Source organism: Symphalangus syndactylus, chromosome 24 (assembly GCF_028878055.3).
Source record: "Symphalangus syndactylus isolate Jambi chromosome 24, NHGRI_mSymSyn1-v2.1_pri, whole genome shotgun sequence".
Classification (NCBI taxonomy): domain Eukaryota; kingdom Metazoa; phylum Chordata; class Mammalia; order Primates; family Hylobatidae; genus Symphalangus; species Symphalangus syndactylus.
The window spans coordinates 12,584,018-12,600,205 of record NC_072446.2 but is presented as its reverse complement, the minus strand read 5'-3'; the positions used below and the strand labels follow the sequence as shown (position 1 = coordinate 12,600,205).

General features: G+C 33.3%; 1 protein-coding gene and 1 long non-coding RNA gene across 3 annotated transcripts in view; one reads left to right on the top strand and one right to left on the bottom strand.

Annotated features, from left to right (window-relative positions):
• The window catches only part of SYCP2 (synaptonemal complex protein 2), a 101,456-nt gene that overhangs the window by 82,726 nt on the left and 2,542 nt on the right, over positions 1–16,188 (bottom strand). Inside the window, exons 1-8 of one of the 2 annotated variants that reach the window (XR_008654597.2) lie at positions 7,209–7,218; positions 6,152–6,295; positions 5,198–5,326; positions 4,326–4,430; positions 3,990–4,014; positions 1,334–1,419; positions 311–396; positions 12–46 (exon numbers count right to left, since the gene is read on the bottom strand). Coding sequence is in view for 1 of the 2 variants with exons in the window: in XM_055266138.2 (XP_055122113.1) it covers positions 12–46; positions 311–396; positions 1,334–1,419; positions 3,990–4,014; positions 4,326–4,430; positions 5,198–5,326; positions 6,152–6,295; positions 7,230–7,253 (634 nt within the window). In the remaining variant the exon portion in view is untranslated. The other variant, XM_055266138.2, reaches the window with a different exon arrangement.
• LOC129474649 (uncharacterized) lies at positions 8,362–15,356 on the top strand. The gene is made up of 3 exons (XR_008654600.2): positions 8,362–8,735; positions 10,568–10,619; positions 10,803–15,356. It is a non-coding gene; the product is annotated as an uncharacterized lncRNA (long non-coding RNA).

The following is a 16,188-nucleotide window of genomic DNA, read 5'->3' as shown; positions in this document are numbered from 1 at the left end:
GATAAACTTACCTCCAGCATCTAAAATCCTTTCTCCCATACTACTCCTGTGAATTAAAATAACAGATTACAAAATGGACCAGTATCAATTAAATAGGAAGTCCACATGTTTAGGAGGAAAAGAAACTTCACAAAAATTTACAACTGGCTAATATCACTGACTTTTGCGGAAATTATATACATACACTAAATTATATTAAAAAGCTGCAACAGTTTATCAGTTTCATTATTAATGCAAACTCATGGTTGTCTGTCTCATAAAACATTCTTATTGATTTTAAGAATAAAAACAATATAGTACAGATTATTACATGAGAATTAACATTTCTTGGTTAGAGAGTATTTTCCGGGCATCTTGAGGCATTTTGTCAAGCATAGCATTCATTTTTTTTATTATCTAGAAAAGAAAAAAAGATAATGCATTAACTTTATATTCAGTGAAACACTATTTAGAGAAATATTCTAGGCACATAAATTTAAAAGCTTAATTTTTTCTTAATCACTGAGTTTTATTATGGGAATGGAGTGGGATGGAGGAAAGAATACATAAAGTACAAAATAGGCCAGGCATGGTGGCTCACTATAATACCAGCACTTTGGGAGGCCGAGGCGGGCGGATCACTTGATGTCAGGAGTTCGAGATCAGCCTGGCCAACATAGTGAAACCCTGTCTCTACCAAAAATACAAAAATTAGCTGTGCATGGTAACGCGCGCCTGTAATCCCAGCTACTCAGGAGGGAGGCAGGAGAAGTGCTTGAACCTGGGAGGCAGAGGTTGCAGTGAGCTGAGATTGCGCCACTGCACTCCAGCCTGGGCAGATAGAGCAAGACTCTCTCAAAAAAATAAAAACAATAAAGTATAAAATAATGAATATAAAAACAACATAAACTATAGAATATCAAAAATAGAATATAACATGACTCCGGTACTTAAAGCACTTGTACTTTTTGCAATAAAACTTATATTTATTTTAACTCCATTATAAGATCTGAGAAAGCCAAAAAATGTTACTTTATTAATTTTGTTCTTATGATTATAGCACATGTACACACATACATATACTAATACAAATTATTTTTAGCATTTAAATACTTAAGCACCCTGAAAATCTGGTTGGTATAATTTATTTCCATTTGAGCTATATGCATACATAAACCCATATGGTTATAAATTTTCAGTAAGTATTTAGGAAATAGGCAATAGATTAAGATGATAGAAATATACTCCAAGCTAAGTAATTTAGTCCTACATGAAATACATTTTCATTTTAATTGCTATTGATTTTCTTCACGTTCTCATTTTTAGTTTTTAAAACACAAATAAATGACTTTACCTCTTGCTGAATACAAATATTCACTCTTGAGTCAATAACCAGGGAACAAATGCGAGGTACGAAACTTTCCACTACTTGCTTTTTACCTGAATAAAAGTGTTAAATTATTGATAAATGTCCATTTCAAATCTTCTTAACTGTCCGTCTTTTCTTATAAGAGTTAGTGGAAAGGGGCCAGGCATGGTAACTCAGGCCTATAATCCTAGCACTTTGGAAGGCCCAGATAGGTAGACTGCTTGAGCCCAGGAGTTTGAGACCAGCCTGGGCAACATGGCAAAATCCTGTCTGTACAAAAATTAGCTGGGCACCTGTAATCCCAGCTACATGGGAGGCTGAGGTGGGAGAATCACCTGAGCCCAGGAGGTCAAAGCTGCAGTGAGCCGTGATCGTGCCACTGTACTCCAGCCTGGGTGACAGAGACCCTGTCTCAAAAAATAAAAATAAATAAATACAGAGTTAGTGGAAAGGATATACCTACTGCAGTTCAGAAGAAGGCCCACCAGGGCTTGGGGATGAGAAAGAATGAAATTAAGTCCTAATTCTATTTGGCCTTGCAAAAAACACCACTCAACAAATCTGACTGATTTTAATACTGTCAAGGGACAACTCTAGATCTAGCTTCTAACTGCAGGCACATAAGGAGGTATTTATTTATTTTTTTGATTAAATATAGTTCAAAATCGAAAACTTCAATTCTAAGGCTTTTACCAAAACTGACCTCATTTTTAGTTATACATCAAAAATTTTTATACCCATAAAGACCAACACATCTTAACCCCAATGAAGTTCTAAATGATGTGAGCCACTTTTAGGTTAATGCATTTTTGAAAGATGAGGCTTTATCAATACTAAGTGTATTCAGAGGAATGTGTACATGCTGTTTCATGAATGCAAATTTTAAAAATAAGTTTAAACAATGGAAATACTGTAAAAACAAATGTACAATTTTCTAAAGTGACTGCATAAAAAGAAAAAAGTACTCAGATGAAAAGATACAATTATTTACTTTAAAAATCAGGTGGATCACTTCACAACTGCTGGTGCTTTAGGATCGTTTTTTCCCTAAAAACTTAAAAATTTAGACTACATTGTTATGTAGAAAAACAATCAATGAAGAGGTAGGATTAATTATTAAATCAATGGCAATCTGTTTAAAACTTTTGGGCTCTGAAGACAGCAAGTACCTTTATTTATAAATAATTCACCAGCCTCACTGACCAATCCTAGGTAAGTCTTCTTCAATCAACACATAGCTAAAATAACTTGGATCTGATTGCTTGGCACAAGCAGGCCACAAGTCAAAGAATGAGTAGGAACATATTCTGTATTCTCAGTTTACTATTGAAAATTTGTTCCATTAGATCAAAGGTTGGCAAACTATGGCCCACAAACTAAATGCAACTCACCGCCTGTTTTTGCATGACTGTATTACTCACCAGCAAGTGCTCTGTGAAAACTATTTGAATCTATCATGTTTTATTAAAACAGTAGTGTCAAAGGTGAACATCATTCACTCTCATCAGCTTAGCCACGGTCAGTTATTTGAATTTTTGTCAGAAGCAGAAGCTGAGTATTCGGACTTTCCCTACCACACAGCAGTCCAATGGCAGTGGGGTTTTATTGTGACTTTTTGATATCCAGCACCAAGACTGAAATTTTTCTGAACAAGAACTGTCCTCAACCTTTATTGCTGAATACTGAATGGCTCTGGTAATTAGCACTGGCTGCAGAGTTGACAATGTTTCTAAATGAATTTGGCACAAAATTACAAGACAAAATAATGCCTGCATCATGAACTTAACACTGCAGTGAAGTCATTCTGGTAACTAAGGTGATCTGAAAGGCAAGTAATGCTATGCTGCTTTATACACTTCAGACTGTCAAAAGTTAAAACAGGAGGCAACATCTCCATTTCCACACAAATTTGCAGGGAATATATTTTTTCCAAACTCCAACTACAGGTCTAGCAGTGTTTTTGGGCTTTGTTGTAAGTACAAAGGAAATTTCCACATTTCAAAATCCATTTAACTGTGCAACTGGGAAGCTTCCACATAACCTTCAATTGGAAGTGATTAATTTGCAATGCAATGACATTCTAAAATGCAAATGTTAAGAACCTAACAATTCTATTAATGCCTTTCAAGTGATGAACACGCTCAATTAAAAGCATGCTTATGCACTGATATCAGTATTTGGCATTGTCTGCATGAAAAGCCATTTTCTAATGTGACATACATAAAACCTCATTATAGACAGGGATTAACAAATGAACATTTACAATCAATTTTGAAAACAGAACACTCTGAACCCTAATTAAATGAAATGTTATTCTCTCACAAAAAGAATGCAAGTTTCATTATTAGTAGATCTATATTACAAAAAATTGTACAACTATATTTTCAATGGCATCAATAAATTATTTGTAGAAATTTGTTTTTCTTTCTTGTTATACAAGTACCTACATAATATTCTTAATTGTTTTTCTCTTGGACTACAAAGTCTAAAATATTTACTATCTGGCCCTTTACAGTAAAAGTTTGTTGATCCTTGAATCAGATAATGAGTTCTTAATACTAGGACAATACAACGAGAATTGTAAAATTATACTAAAACTCTAACAGTAATTTATTGTTCCAATAGAAAATAAGTATTATACCTTCATCACTGACATCATGTATGACCTGAAAAAAAGTGAATAATATTTAATTTACAAGTTACTATATATTACAAACCATTACAATATTATAAACCATTACAAATGGTATTGAAATGACAGATTACATTTTAACTCATAGCATAATTACTTTTTATTAACTAACCATTTAATTATATTTACCAGAATAAATGCTTTATACAATCTGAACAGACCAATCCAACCAAGTCACCAACCAATCTGTTAGTGACTTTTAGGCTCAGGGCACACAGAACACAAATTGTTTTTTTAAATAAACACATGCTTTATAAACATCAGTGTAATCAATGTGATTTTTACCAGCAGAAGATCAACTAAGTCTTCTATCATATTGAGAACAGCTTCATCTTTTGAATTTCCTTGACTCTGAATAATCTCCTTGGATTTTTCAAACCAGGCAACCATGTAAAAAAAAAAAAAGGAATGAACTTATTACTTTGAGTTCCATTTTAATAATTTTAAGAATGTACTTATCTATCTTTGCATAAACAGTGAACCTAGGAATAAAGACACATCAAAATTAAAATTTTAGTGTTGTATCAAAATAAATTCAAGTTTTTAAGGATCCTCCTTGTTTTTTTTTTAAACTATCTTTTCCCATTGTTTAAAATGAGAATAGATGAAGTTAATTTTGATTCCATGTAGAAGATCCTTATTTCCCCTTCAAATTTCTAGTTAGGGTACATTTATTATAATAGAAGGAAGTAAACTATCACAATTTAGACCATTTTGATATTGTTACTATATGAAAAGTTTTCATATTATTTTACCTTAATTCAGATATTTGAGTACATACATCTCAGATACTATTCTAGGTGCCAATAATGTAGCAATGAACAAAAGAGACAAAAATCAATATCCTACATCCTAGCATGGGAGACAAACCATATAAAAACAAAAAATGAAGTTAGATAATAAGAAGAGTTAAAGAGACAGTAAAGCAAGTAAAGGCCTTAGGGAGCTTAAACTCACAGGATTATCAAGGAGTCTGTACAGTTTTCTTGTGATCTTTATATTTGTAACATATATCACAAGCTATAGAAATGTTTTATTCCCAACATTGTACATAAAGTTCCTAAATTTATTTTCAACAATTTGGATAATTTCTTATTAGAAAGCATATCTTTTATAATATTTCATTCACATGAATATGTTACATATTCTATACTTATCTTTTGTATTAGTCCTTGTTTTATCATTGTTAGAAGTCCAGCTTGCCCCAATACACTGATATTTTTGCCACATCTTCCAACAGAAACCAAAATGGCTGAAACATTGTGGATATCCTCTTTATTAAGTTCCTGAAATAAAAGGTACACATTAAAATTTCTGTAAACACAAAACAGTATGAAATAGACATTGTACAAGGAGTGTTACACACATATTTTAACCTTCACAAATCCTGAAAGATGGTCATTTTAATCATCTCTATATTGCAACAGATGAAAATGTGTTTTAAGAATGCGACCTGCCCAAAGCCATACAGTCAGGGAATGACAAACTCAGGACAAAAATGGAAATCTGTATAAATCCAAGAAACTTTATACTATGATACAATGAATCAGCAACTTTCCATTCTAAAAAGCTCCATGTATTTAACTAACAGAAACAAGAAATTTTTATTCAATTTCTTGGATTCATAATGAATCTCAGATACTGGGGTGGGGGGATTATCAATAATCACCTTTTCTCATGTATGAAAATGCCTTAAATATGATCAATTAAATTCAAAGTTTGGGGTGATTTTTCTATGTTTAAGTTTTGACAGAAGTAGGCATTGTCTATGTAACATCAAGTATACACTGATAGGTTTTTTTAAAAATCTATCAACTTGTTTAAACTTCAAAGAGCTAAAGTATTTTTTCCCCAGTTTCAGTCACAGTTAATAGTAAAGCCCATGTGAACACATATTTTTGTATATTTTATTTGGGAAATGACATTCCAATGTGTTGAGATTCCTCAAACAAACAAACAATAATAAGCAAATGGTGAAATAAGCATTTATTTATGTAATTATAACTGAGCTTGCCCAAGCCTATTCATTTTTTTCTAATGGAGTACTTCCTTCTAAAACTAGAGTTCTATCTAATAATTGTAATAATCATTGAGCAAAAATGAACATTTACCCTGCATATAAGGTTGTCCACCTTGTGGAAAAACTGTTTGCTGCATTTAATCTTCACATCTTCACAAATATCAATTTGTAAAAGTGTTTTCAAAGGTTTGAAATCATTTTTTCTTAAAGCATCATCAATGCATTTTTCCAACTGCTAGAGAAATATATTTAATGGCACATGCTGTATCAAAACCAAAATTACCTTATGCAATCTAGTAATTTGAGAACTGTTTTCACATGAAAACTCTCAAATGAACTCATAAAATATTAATTCACTTATTTTTTAAAAATATGGCCACTATTAAATTTGGAACAACTGAATTAGAAATTACATTTCTTTGATAATAAGACTGATTAGAAAAAAATATTTTACTAATATTTCCAATTCATATCTTTTATTACTAAGGTCACCTTTATGTCAACCTCAACAGAAACTTGATGAAAAAAGCAAAAAAGCTTTAAAGTAACGAATACTTAAACCATGAATAAAAGCCTAGCATACCTGACTACTAATCTCTTAACGGGGTTTAACTAGTAAAGAAAAAAATACATAAAGACAGGCAAAAGCACCTTTTAGAAATTATGCCAACTAACATAACTTAAGCATTACCATTATATAATATTTATAACATTAATAAAATCTGTCATCTTGCTCTTAAAGTACAACTTCATTAATAACAAATGTTCATACTACAACTGATCACTAAACAGGTTTGGCTGTGAACTGCATACATGTTGAATAGATTATTAACACTTACATTTTACCTAAATACACAATATCTTAATCTCTAAAACTTAATACAAAAATATCCAAGCATAAATTATGCATAAATCAGCGCATAATTCTTTTCAATGTAAAAGGTAGGTATAAAGAATCAGTATTTTTAATACTTTATAAATATTCTTAATATAGCTTTTGCAAACATCTACTGAATACAAGAAAGAACACTTTATTTAAACTATTCTTGACCATTTCATAAAAACATGTAAGCTTTGTCACTGCTAAAAACATAGCACTGAATACCTATAAGTAAACAAAAAGTGATTTTCGGAATTAAAATACTTACTTTTGGTCTAGGACTACATACCTGGAGATCTTGTCTCATTGGCATTTTGACTTCATTTAAAAAAAAAAAAAAAGCAAGACAAAATAAACACCTATAAAAGAAAGCATATATTTTCTGTATCTCACAATCTGTTTCATGTGTTTAACAGTTTAAATATCTTACACACATAAATATGCATTTGTTATTTATACCACAGGCAATATTGTTTAACTTCCTCACTAAACACTTACCTATTTATTAACTTACACATTTGAATATGATCAAAGAAGTTTCTAGAGAAAAGCCTGAAGATTATTTAGTCAAGCTCTTTCTTTTTTATAGATTACTTAATGTCAAATATCCTGCCAAAAGGTCACAAAGCTAGTTAGTAAAACAATAACCTGGATCTCCCTTTCCAGTGATTCCCTGCTATAATTGTTCCACCTTTGAGAACAAGGAAAAAAAAACTCTTGAATTAATGTGTAAATGAAATTTGGGCTATTAATATTCAAGAAAGGAGGAATAGGCAGATATACTAACAATGAACAGGATCAAAATACGCAAGGAAAGGAGTGAGGAAAAGATAACTCAAATACATTTAATATGTCCACAAGAGTGTTCAGGAAAGAAAGAACCCCCAGTTTCTGGTTGAATGCTGAAATTAAGGTGAGGACCTCATTTTCCCAAAGTTATCTGGGTCCTTAAAGACCATGGGATGCAAATACAAACAACTGCCACAAATTAATATATTGCGATATGGCTAATAGAAAGTATCCACCAGGTTCTAAAGAGAGATTCCATGCTAATGAAAACAGGACCAAAAATAGATTAAATCACTTCAAACAATCCTATCTTGTGTGTTTCTGACAAGGATCAAAGATAAAGGTCATTGATTCTCCCTGCCATGAACACCTAAGGAACTAACATTATTTTGGTCAAGAAAATGCAAATCATTGCTGTAGTCATCCTCAAAGCTCTGTATCCCTATTTTGTTTTGTAGAATATGCATAATTATTTGCTTGTCTTTTTTGGAACCAAGTACTAAAGGTCATTCTGAGAGGAACCATGTGCCTGAGAGTATTATTCATTTATAAATAATAAAGTCTGATGATTATGTTTTTTACCATCTCATTTTAATAATTATGGAAATGTTTTTTAAAAATATTGTATGTTACAAGACTCCATGTCTACAAAAAAAAATTTTTTTTAATTAGCTGAGTATGGTGGTGTGTGCCTGTAATCCCAGCTACTCTGGAGACTGGGGTGAGAAATTGCTTGAGCCTAGAAGTTGAAGGTTACAGTGAGCTATGACCACAACACTGTACTCTAGCCTGGGCAAGAGAGGGAGACTCTGTCTCTAAAATAAACAAAAAGAATGCATGTCATCATTTCTAAGGTAACCACTAAATCAGTAGTGAAAGAATATACAACTACTAAGCAAAGTGGGGGAGGGAGGCTGTAATGTTTTCATTTTAATCAATCCAGAGAGAGAGAGAGAAAGAGAAAGAGACCCAGAACAAGAAAGAAAAACAGGAAACACAAAGTAAGGTGACAGATTAAAAGTTACATATCAGTAATTACATTGAAAGTAAAATACATTAAATACTCTGAAGAAGTAAGAATATGTCACCCTCCCAATATGCTGCTCTGACATATCGACTATTTTAAATTAAGGGCACTTAACAAAAAACAGCAGGTACAAGATCACTCCCACCTTCATTCTGTTTCCTAAAAGCAGGAAATGGAATTCCCATGCGAAAGATGTCCTCCCTGTACCAAAAGGGAAGTAATCTTATAATCAAGGAGGGGAAGTTAAAATCAAGAAAATCTGTACAACCAAACTTTGTTAAACCAACCCTTATCTTCCTAGTCATTTCTCCACCCAATTAACTACCCTAGCCTAAAGCCTCTTTGCCTTATTTCACAACTTACTATTCTTTGTCCAATTCAATATATAACTGACCCTAACTACTTCTTTGGGTCTTCATGTTCTTATGAGAGATCCTGTGTCATGTAAAACTTGTATTAAAGAAATTTGTGTGCTTTTCTCCAGTTGATCTATGTCAATTTAACTCTAAAAGGGAACAGGTAAAGTTTTGCCCCACAGCTCCAATTAAAAGTCAGATTGTCCTCAAAGGATCAATGCTTGAAGGACGGATACTCCATTCTCCATAATGTGCTCATTTAACATTGCATGCCTGTATCAAAACATCTCATGTACTCTACTGACACCTACTATGTACTCACAAAAATTAAAAAGAAAAAAGTTGGATTGTCGGGTAGGTTAATAATTTTTAAAACTATATGCTGTCCAAAAATATTATATTTTAAGAGATATAACTTAAATAAAGGGCTATCAAACAGTTGGAAATAAAAAGAAAAGATAGCTACCACACAAACAAAAGAAAGCTAATAAAACTATATTACTGTTGGATTTACCAAAAAAGTCCAACACAGATGGAACTGAAAAGAGAATCCAGAAACAGACCTATACATATGACTTGATTTATGATCAAGGTAGAACACAAAGCAGTCAGGAAAGGGTAAGATAATCTTTTCAATTAATCTATACTGCTCAACTGGATGTTCATAAGAAATACAACAAAACCTCACTACTTCATACCAACCATCTCATACCATATGCAAACACCATTTCCAGGTGGAATGAAAATTAAAAACAATTAAGTTTCTAGAACATATTAGAACATCTTCATGACCGTGCAATAAGCAATAAGCAAGATTATAAAAAGCTCTAACCGTAAAAGACAACTGATAAGTCGGACAACCTTAAAATTAGAAACACTTGTTCAATGAGAACACATGGATACAAGGAGGGGAACAACACACACTGGGGCCTGGTGGGGCAGCAGGAAGGAGAGCATCAGGAAAAATAGCTAATGCATGCTGAGTTTAATACTTACAGGTTGATAGGTGCAGCAAACCACCATGACACACATTTTCCTATGCAACAAACCTGCACATCTTGCACATGTAGCCCAGAACTTAAAATAACCTATTGATTTTCTCAATCCATGAGCATAGGATTTAACAAAAGAAAGAACTCTGTGGGAAAACATCATTGAGAGAACAAGGCAGGCCATACAGATGAAAATATTTTTCTCTTATACATTATTCACTTGTGTGAATATTCACAACTAAGTTATTTGGTTATCAATTAATGTAAACATACTCTTGGAAATATGAACTGAATAAAAGGGTCCTATTTTGGCACCACAGCCTATTTAATGTCATAGCCTCTGACCTTCCACCTTCAAAAGAGTCTATAACTCTGACCAGTTGCCTCACTTGTTAATGTATTGCCCTGGTAACAAGGTTATAATTGACATCTTTGATTCCTAAATATTTTAAATACAGGTAAGATTTCTTCATCAAACAGAGGATTACTGGGACTACTACTTCTCCCAAATGCATGTAGGTACTATAATTTATTATCAATCTGTTAGATTTCTTTTTTTAAGAAAACCACAAGTTCATGAGTGTTCATTTAGATTAAGTGAAGCACAACAATACTGCCTGCTTTAAAACCTCACTAGTTTGTCAAAACCTCACAGAGAACTGTGGAAATAACAGCTCTGAATTTATGTTTGTCTATAGGCTCAGAATTCTTCCTAACCCCACCTCCTAGTATTAAGGAAACAAACTTCAGAAGCAACAAAAGCAGCTTCCATTCAGGAATCTGCTAGGAGACAGTCTGCAGCCAAAACAAATATGGATTGGAGGAGGAACCTTCTCCTGTAAGACAGGTTTCATAAATCCGAGAAATTCCATAAGGGATGGAATTGTGCCAACTGCCTCTGTAACAACAAGAAAAATGTTTGCTCACAGCTATGTGTGGACTCTTACTGTATTAATTTCCTAGGGTTGCCTTAACAAAGTGCCACAAACTGGATGGCTTAGAACAGCAGAAATTATCTCAGTGTGGAGGCAAGACGTTTGAAGCAAAGGGGTCAGTAGGATCATACTCCCTCTGAAAGTGCTAGAAGAAGGATCTTTAAGCTTCTGGTAGCTGCCGACATTCCTTGACTTGTGGCAGCATAAATCCAGTCTCTGCCTCCTTTATCACATGGTATTCTTCCTTTTACTTTTCACATTGTCTTCTATGCATATCTGTATCCAAATTTCCCCTTTTTATAAATATATATTGGATTAGGGCCCACCCTAATAACTTAAATAACTTAATAAGTTTATAACTTAACTTGGTTAAATGCAAAAGACCCTATTTCCAGAAAAGGTCACATTCTGAGATACTGGGAATTAGAATCTCACATATCTTTTTAGGGGAACACAATTCAACCCATAACAGTCACTACATAAAGCCCAAACTTAATTCAATATTGGAATGCCAAAAACATGGGATTCAAAGAAGAAATAAAAGTTGAGGTTTTGAATGTACTGGGTGGGGAAGGAAAACATGTCATATAAGAGCTAGTAACCAGGGCAGCCTGGGTTACCCCTACACATAAGGCAGCAATGCCATTACAGGGTGACATAATTCTAGAAATTTTCCTCAAATGTAGTGCCAAAATTAGCCTCTTGCTGAAATATTTTCTCCATTTCAATTAAAGTGAAACAAGTCAGATTCTGGATAACTGACAGAGATTGGTCTACTGGAAAGTTTTAAGAAAAGAAGAACCATCATCTCGGGCTACTCTCTTCCCCTGCCCCCATACTGCTGAGACTGCCGAATCGATCTTTGGTAGTGCTAAGTACTAGGTAATAGAAATTTTTTATTTTCTGAAATTACTGCACCAGGGACCAAGCATTGGCAATTTTTCTATGTTGAAACAGGTCCAGTAATGTGCTAAGCATAATGTCCTACTAATTTTTGAATGCTTTAAAAGATAATATATACCAGAACTTTGGCATTGAACGGTTTCTGAGAACGTATGACTGGTACTTCCTTTCCATGGAAGACAGCTGAAGCTACAGCTGATGAATGAACTCCAACTCCACCAAAGAATCTGACTGCACTTGAACATAATGAGATTTGTTGAGAATGTGTATTTGGGACTTTAACTTAAAAATTTTGGCCTTTAGACTTTTAAATTCAGAAGCACAAAAAAAGGATTCTGGACATTTAAATCTTTCAGTCCTTGATCTTTAACTTGTAAAGGGTTTTAATCTTGCAACCTTAATGTTCCCTGAGATGTTCAAAACAGAAAATCTTTATATTCAAATTTGTTGGCATTTTACTGCTGAAACATCTTTATGTATTGCCAAATACCTTTGTTCAGTATAGTACATCAAAGGCTCTACCATCTATCTAGAGATAATTTGGAATGGGAAGTAAAATAAACAATGACATTTCTGCCTCAGATATAGAGTGGCATTAGATTTTAATTTTCTGTTCTAGCCCAAAGTACAATCTTCTTCCAGGGTCAACATCTAAAGTTCTTCCACAATCCAAAGAGAATACCCAAAAGAAGGTAACGGCCTTATGAAGAAAGGAAAAGAACCATCCAGATAAATCTCCTCCAAAAAACAGGTTAATAATTAAGTGAACAAAAAGCTAGGAAATGTTAGAGAGGAGTACCTTTTCCCTACTCCCAGCTTCCGTGAGAAAGGCTGAGTATACTATGGGCCTCTCTCGATTCCTTTAATTTACATCACCACTGAGGACCTGGAAGTATTTGACTGGTAAACTTGGGAAGGAAAATGAGCCAGGCTCAGCTCAGCTCCACTCTTTTGTTTACATGAAAACTGAAAGAGGGGTTTCATGTTGTTTTCAGTTTTGTTCCTTCTGGAAGCTCTGCCCCTGTGAGAAAGTCAACATTTTGCTCTGTCCTTTTTCTCTGGAGTCAATACAGTAAGCTTTCTCTTCCAGGGTGGAAGGTGAAAAATGCAGGGCTGGAAAGGTCTAACTCAATTACCTTGCAGTGCCTCGGGCAGTAAGTTTGCTTAATTCTGGAGCTCAGTATTAGCAAATTCACTAGGCCAACAACCTAAACTCACACCCATGAACATAGCCAATATAGGACTAATGAAGGTTACGTTTCTTTTCCTACTCAGTCAGAACCCAGGAAGAAAGAGGAATGCTGTTTATCAGAGGACCTTTGAGAGATTCCATCAAGGCTCAGCATAAATATCTACGGTGTTCCTTTTTATATTAGCAATAATCAGACAACTGAATTTTTTAATATAGATAACTAAAATGAATAAATCTAACAAAAAGATCTTAACAAGAGATATGAATACATGCAGTTGTTCCTATTCATTAATGGAAGGACTTAACATTATAAAACCATCAATGCTTCACTAAAATAAATATCTGAATTGCTAAACTCCAAAGCAATTCCAGTAAAAACCACAAAATAATAATTTGAGAGATCTGGCTAATTCTTTTAAAATATATATGGAGGAATAATGCTGCTCTAATACTAAAATAACTTTTAAAATATTAGAGAAGAAAAATCACCTTATTTGATATTAAAACATATTACAAAGTCACAAGAAATAACTATAAACAGTGAAGTATTAAGAATGGAAAACAAACGGATCAATAAAACAAAACAGAATTCAAATGCATACTCAAGCACATACTGGAAGTTCATATTTGAGTCAGATGGTTTTGCAAATCAGGGGAAAGGTAAACTGGTCAATAAGTGGTCTGGGAAAAGTGACTTGGCATGTGGAAAAATAACATTAGAAATCTATTTTGCCATAAAAAATAAGGTCTAGATAAATTAACTACATGAATGTAAAAAGTAAATGTTTAAAAACTATTAGCAGAAAATATCGAGGCTATCACTAAGATGTTCCAACAGGAAAGAATTTAAAACAAAACGCTCAAAACATAAAAAGGAATAGATTTTAACTTTTTGTGCATCACTGTTTGTAAAAGAGAGGCAGCATACTAGGAAGACATTTGCAATGGAATAAGAGACTAAGGATTAACATAAAAAGAATTATCATGACGAACTTAACAAATCAAGGAGAAAAAAGCAATAACTCAACAGCAAAAATAGAAAATAAGAAGAGGTCATTCAGAAAATAAAACTCAACTGCCTAATAAAGAAATGAAAATGCTACCTCCATAGTAATCAGAATGCTAGTAAAACAATAACCAGTCCCCTCTCCACCATCCACCAGATCGGCAAAAACTAAAGAAACTGATACTACCAAGTCACAGTGGGAATAAAGGAAATTGGAAATCATGTATGTACTCCTGGTGGGAAGTAAATAACTGCACTTTGAAAAAGAGTTTGATAGCATTGGGTAAAAATGTAAACTTGAATACCATATGACGCAGTAGTTCCACTTCTAATTTTACACTTTAGAGAAACTCAAAAGCACAAAGAGAATATAAAAATATTTACTGAAGCATTTCTTCTAATATCAAGAAACTGAAACTGCCTCTGTCAGTGTGCTGGGTGAGGAGGTAAACATGACATGTGGTGAGTGATGCAACTGAATTCAGTAGCTGAATATAATGAAGATCTGTATCTCAGAATACGGTGCATCTCAAACACAATATAAAGCATAAAAAATGCAGAATGAGATAATAGAAATTCTTTAAGTAAAATCTAAAGTATACTTAATAAAGGCTTATATGCACTGTTATTGATATGTGTGTATCTGTGTAAGACCAGAGGATACTTTATTAAAGAAGGATACAAATACTGGGCATATGAACATTGGATGATTTGCACAGGTAAGGAAAATAACCCTAGGGATAGGGAATAAAATGGACCAAAAGACAAAAAAAAAAGAGAATTTTGATTGTTTAATTTTTTATTTAGAGGAGCGTAGTAAAGCATGGTGTCTAGACTGAGAATACAATGGATTAAATTAACTGAATTCTGTTTCCTAAGGTTCAACATACACTCATATATACCCTTTCAATCACCACAACCATTAGGACAGAGCAAAAGAGGCCCCTGCTATGCGCTCTATATAGTGCAATCTCTTTCTCACTATCTCTTATTACGGAGCACACAGGCATCTCTATTAGCTCAAAATCCAGGACTCAGCCCTACCCCCAGAAAGTCTATAACCATGAACGCATTATTCATTCTCTTAACTCTATCTTTCAGGCCCCCGAACTTCCTTTGCCTATGCCTATGAAAGAAGAGGACTGCAATTAATTACACTATTCTGCTTACTTTATGTGTGTCTGAATTTTCCATAATAAAAAAAATGCTTGAAGAAGTCGGGGAGTGTGAAGCCATAATTGAATAGAGAAGGTTTCAGATTGTGCTAATGCTAATATTTTAGTCTCTGCTTCAGAACAAAGATAGCATGTGAGCAAGTGCTTAGGTAAGAGAAAAGAGATATTGTCAAATCCTTCCCCTGCAAAGCAAGAATACAGCTGATTCTTGCATGACAAGATATTACTTAACAGTGCCAAATGCCCATCTTCTTCCTTCTCTTTTTATTCCAATTTGTGACTCTAGAAATACCAGCAAATTAGTGCACAGTGTTTGCAACAGTAGCACATGGTGGCTGAGGAACATTCTGTAGTAGTAAGCAATCCATATTAATATATATGTAGATCTAGACATAAACTACGTGAACATGATATGGACTCTTTACATTAGACAGTAAGCAAACACTAAAATAGTGAATAAATGTATTGTTATATTTAATAATATGGTAATTATTCAAAAATAAGCAATTCCAGTGTTATTAAAATCTTTTTAAGGAAACCATTCATTACAATTCTATGATAATTTTAATATTTAAGAATTTTTTCAAGAAAAATACTTTTTACACCTATTTTATGTTTGTGATATAAACCCAAATTTGATACATTTTGAGTATAACACATTGAGTAATTACAGTTTTAACCCTTAGATCATGGCTATCAATAGTAAATCAGTAAACGTCTTCATTATAACATGATTTTTAAAATAAAAATGAACTATATGTAGTAACTTATGAATTATGTAAGTATTTTATCACTTATTCAAAGATTACCAGTCCATCATCAGCTATCCATAATAAATGCATTCAGTTATCTTTGGTACTTTTCAGGATTCAG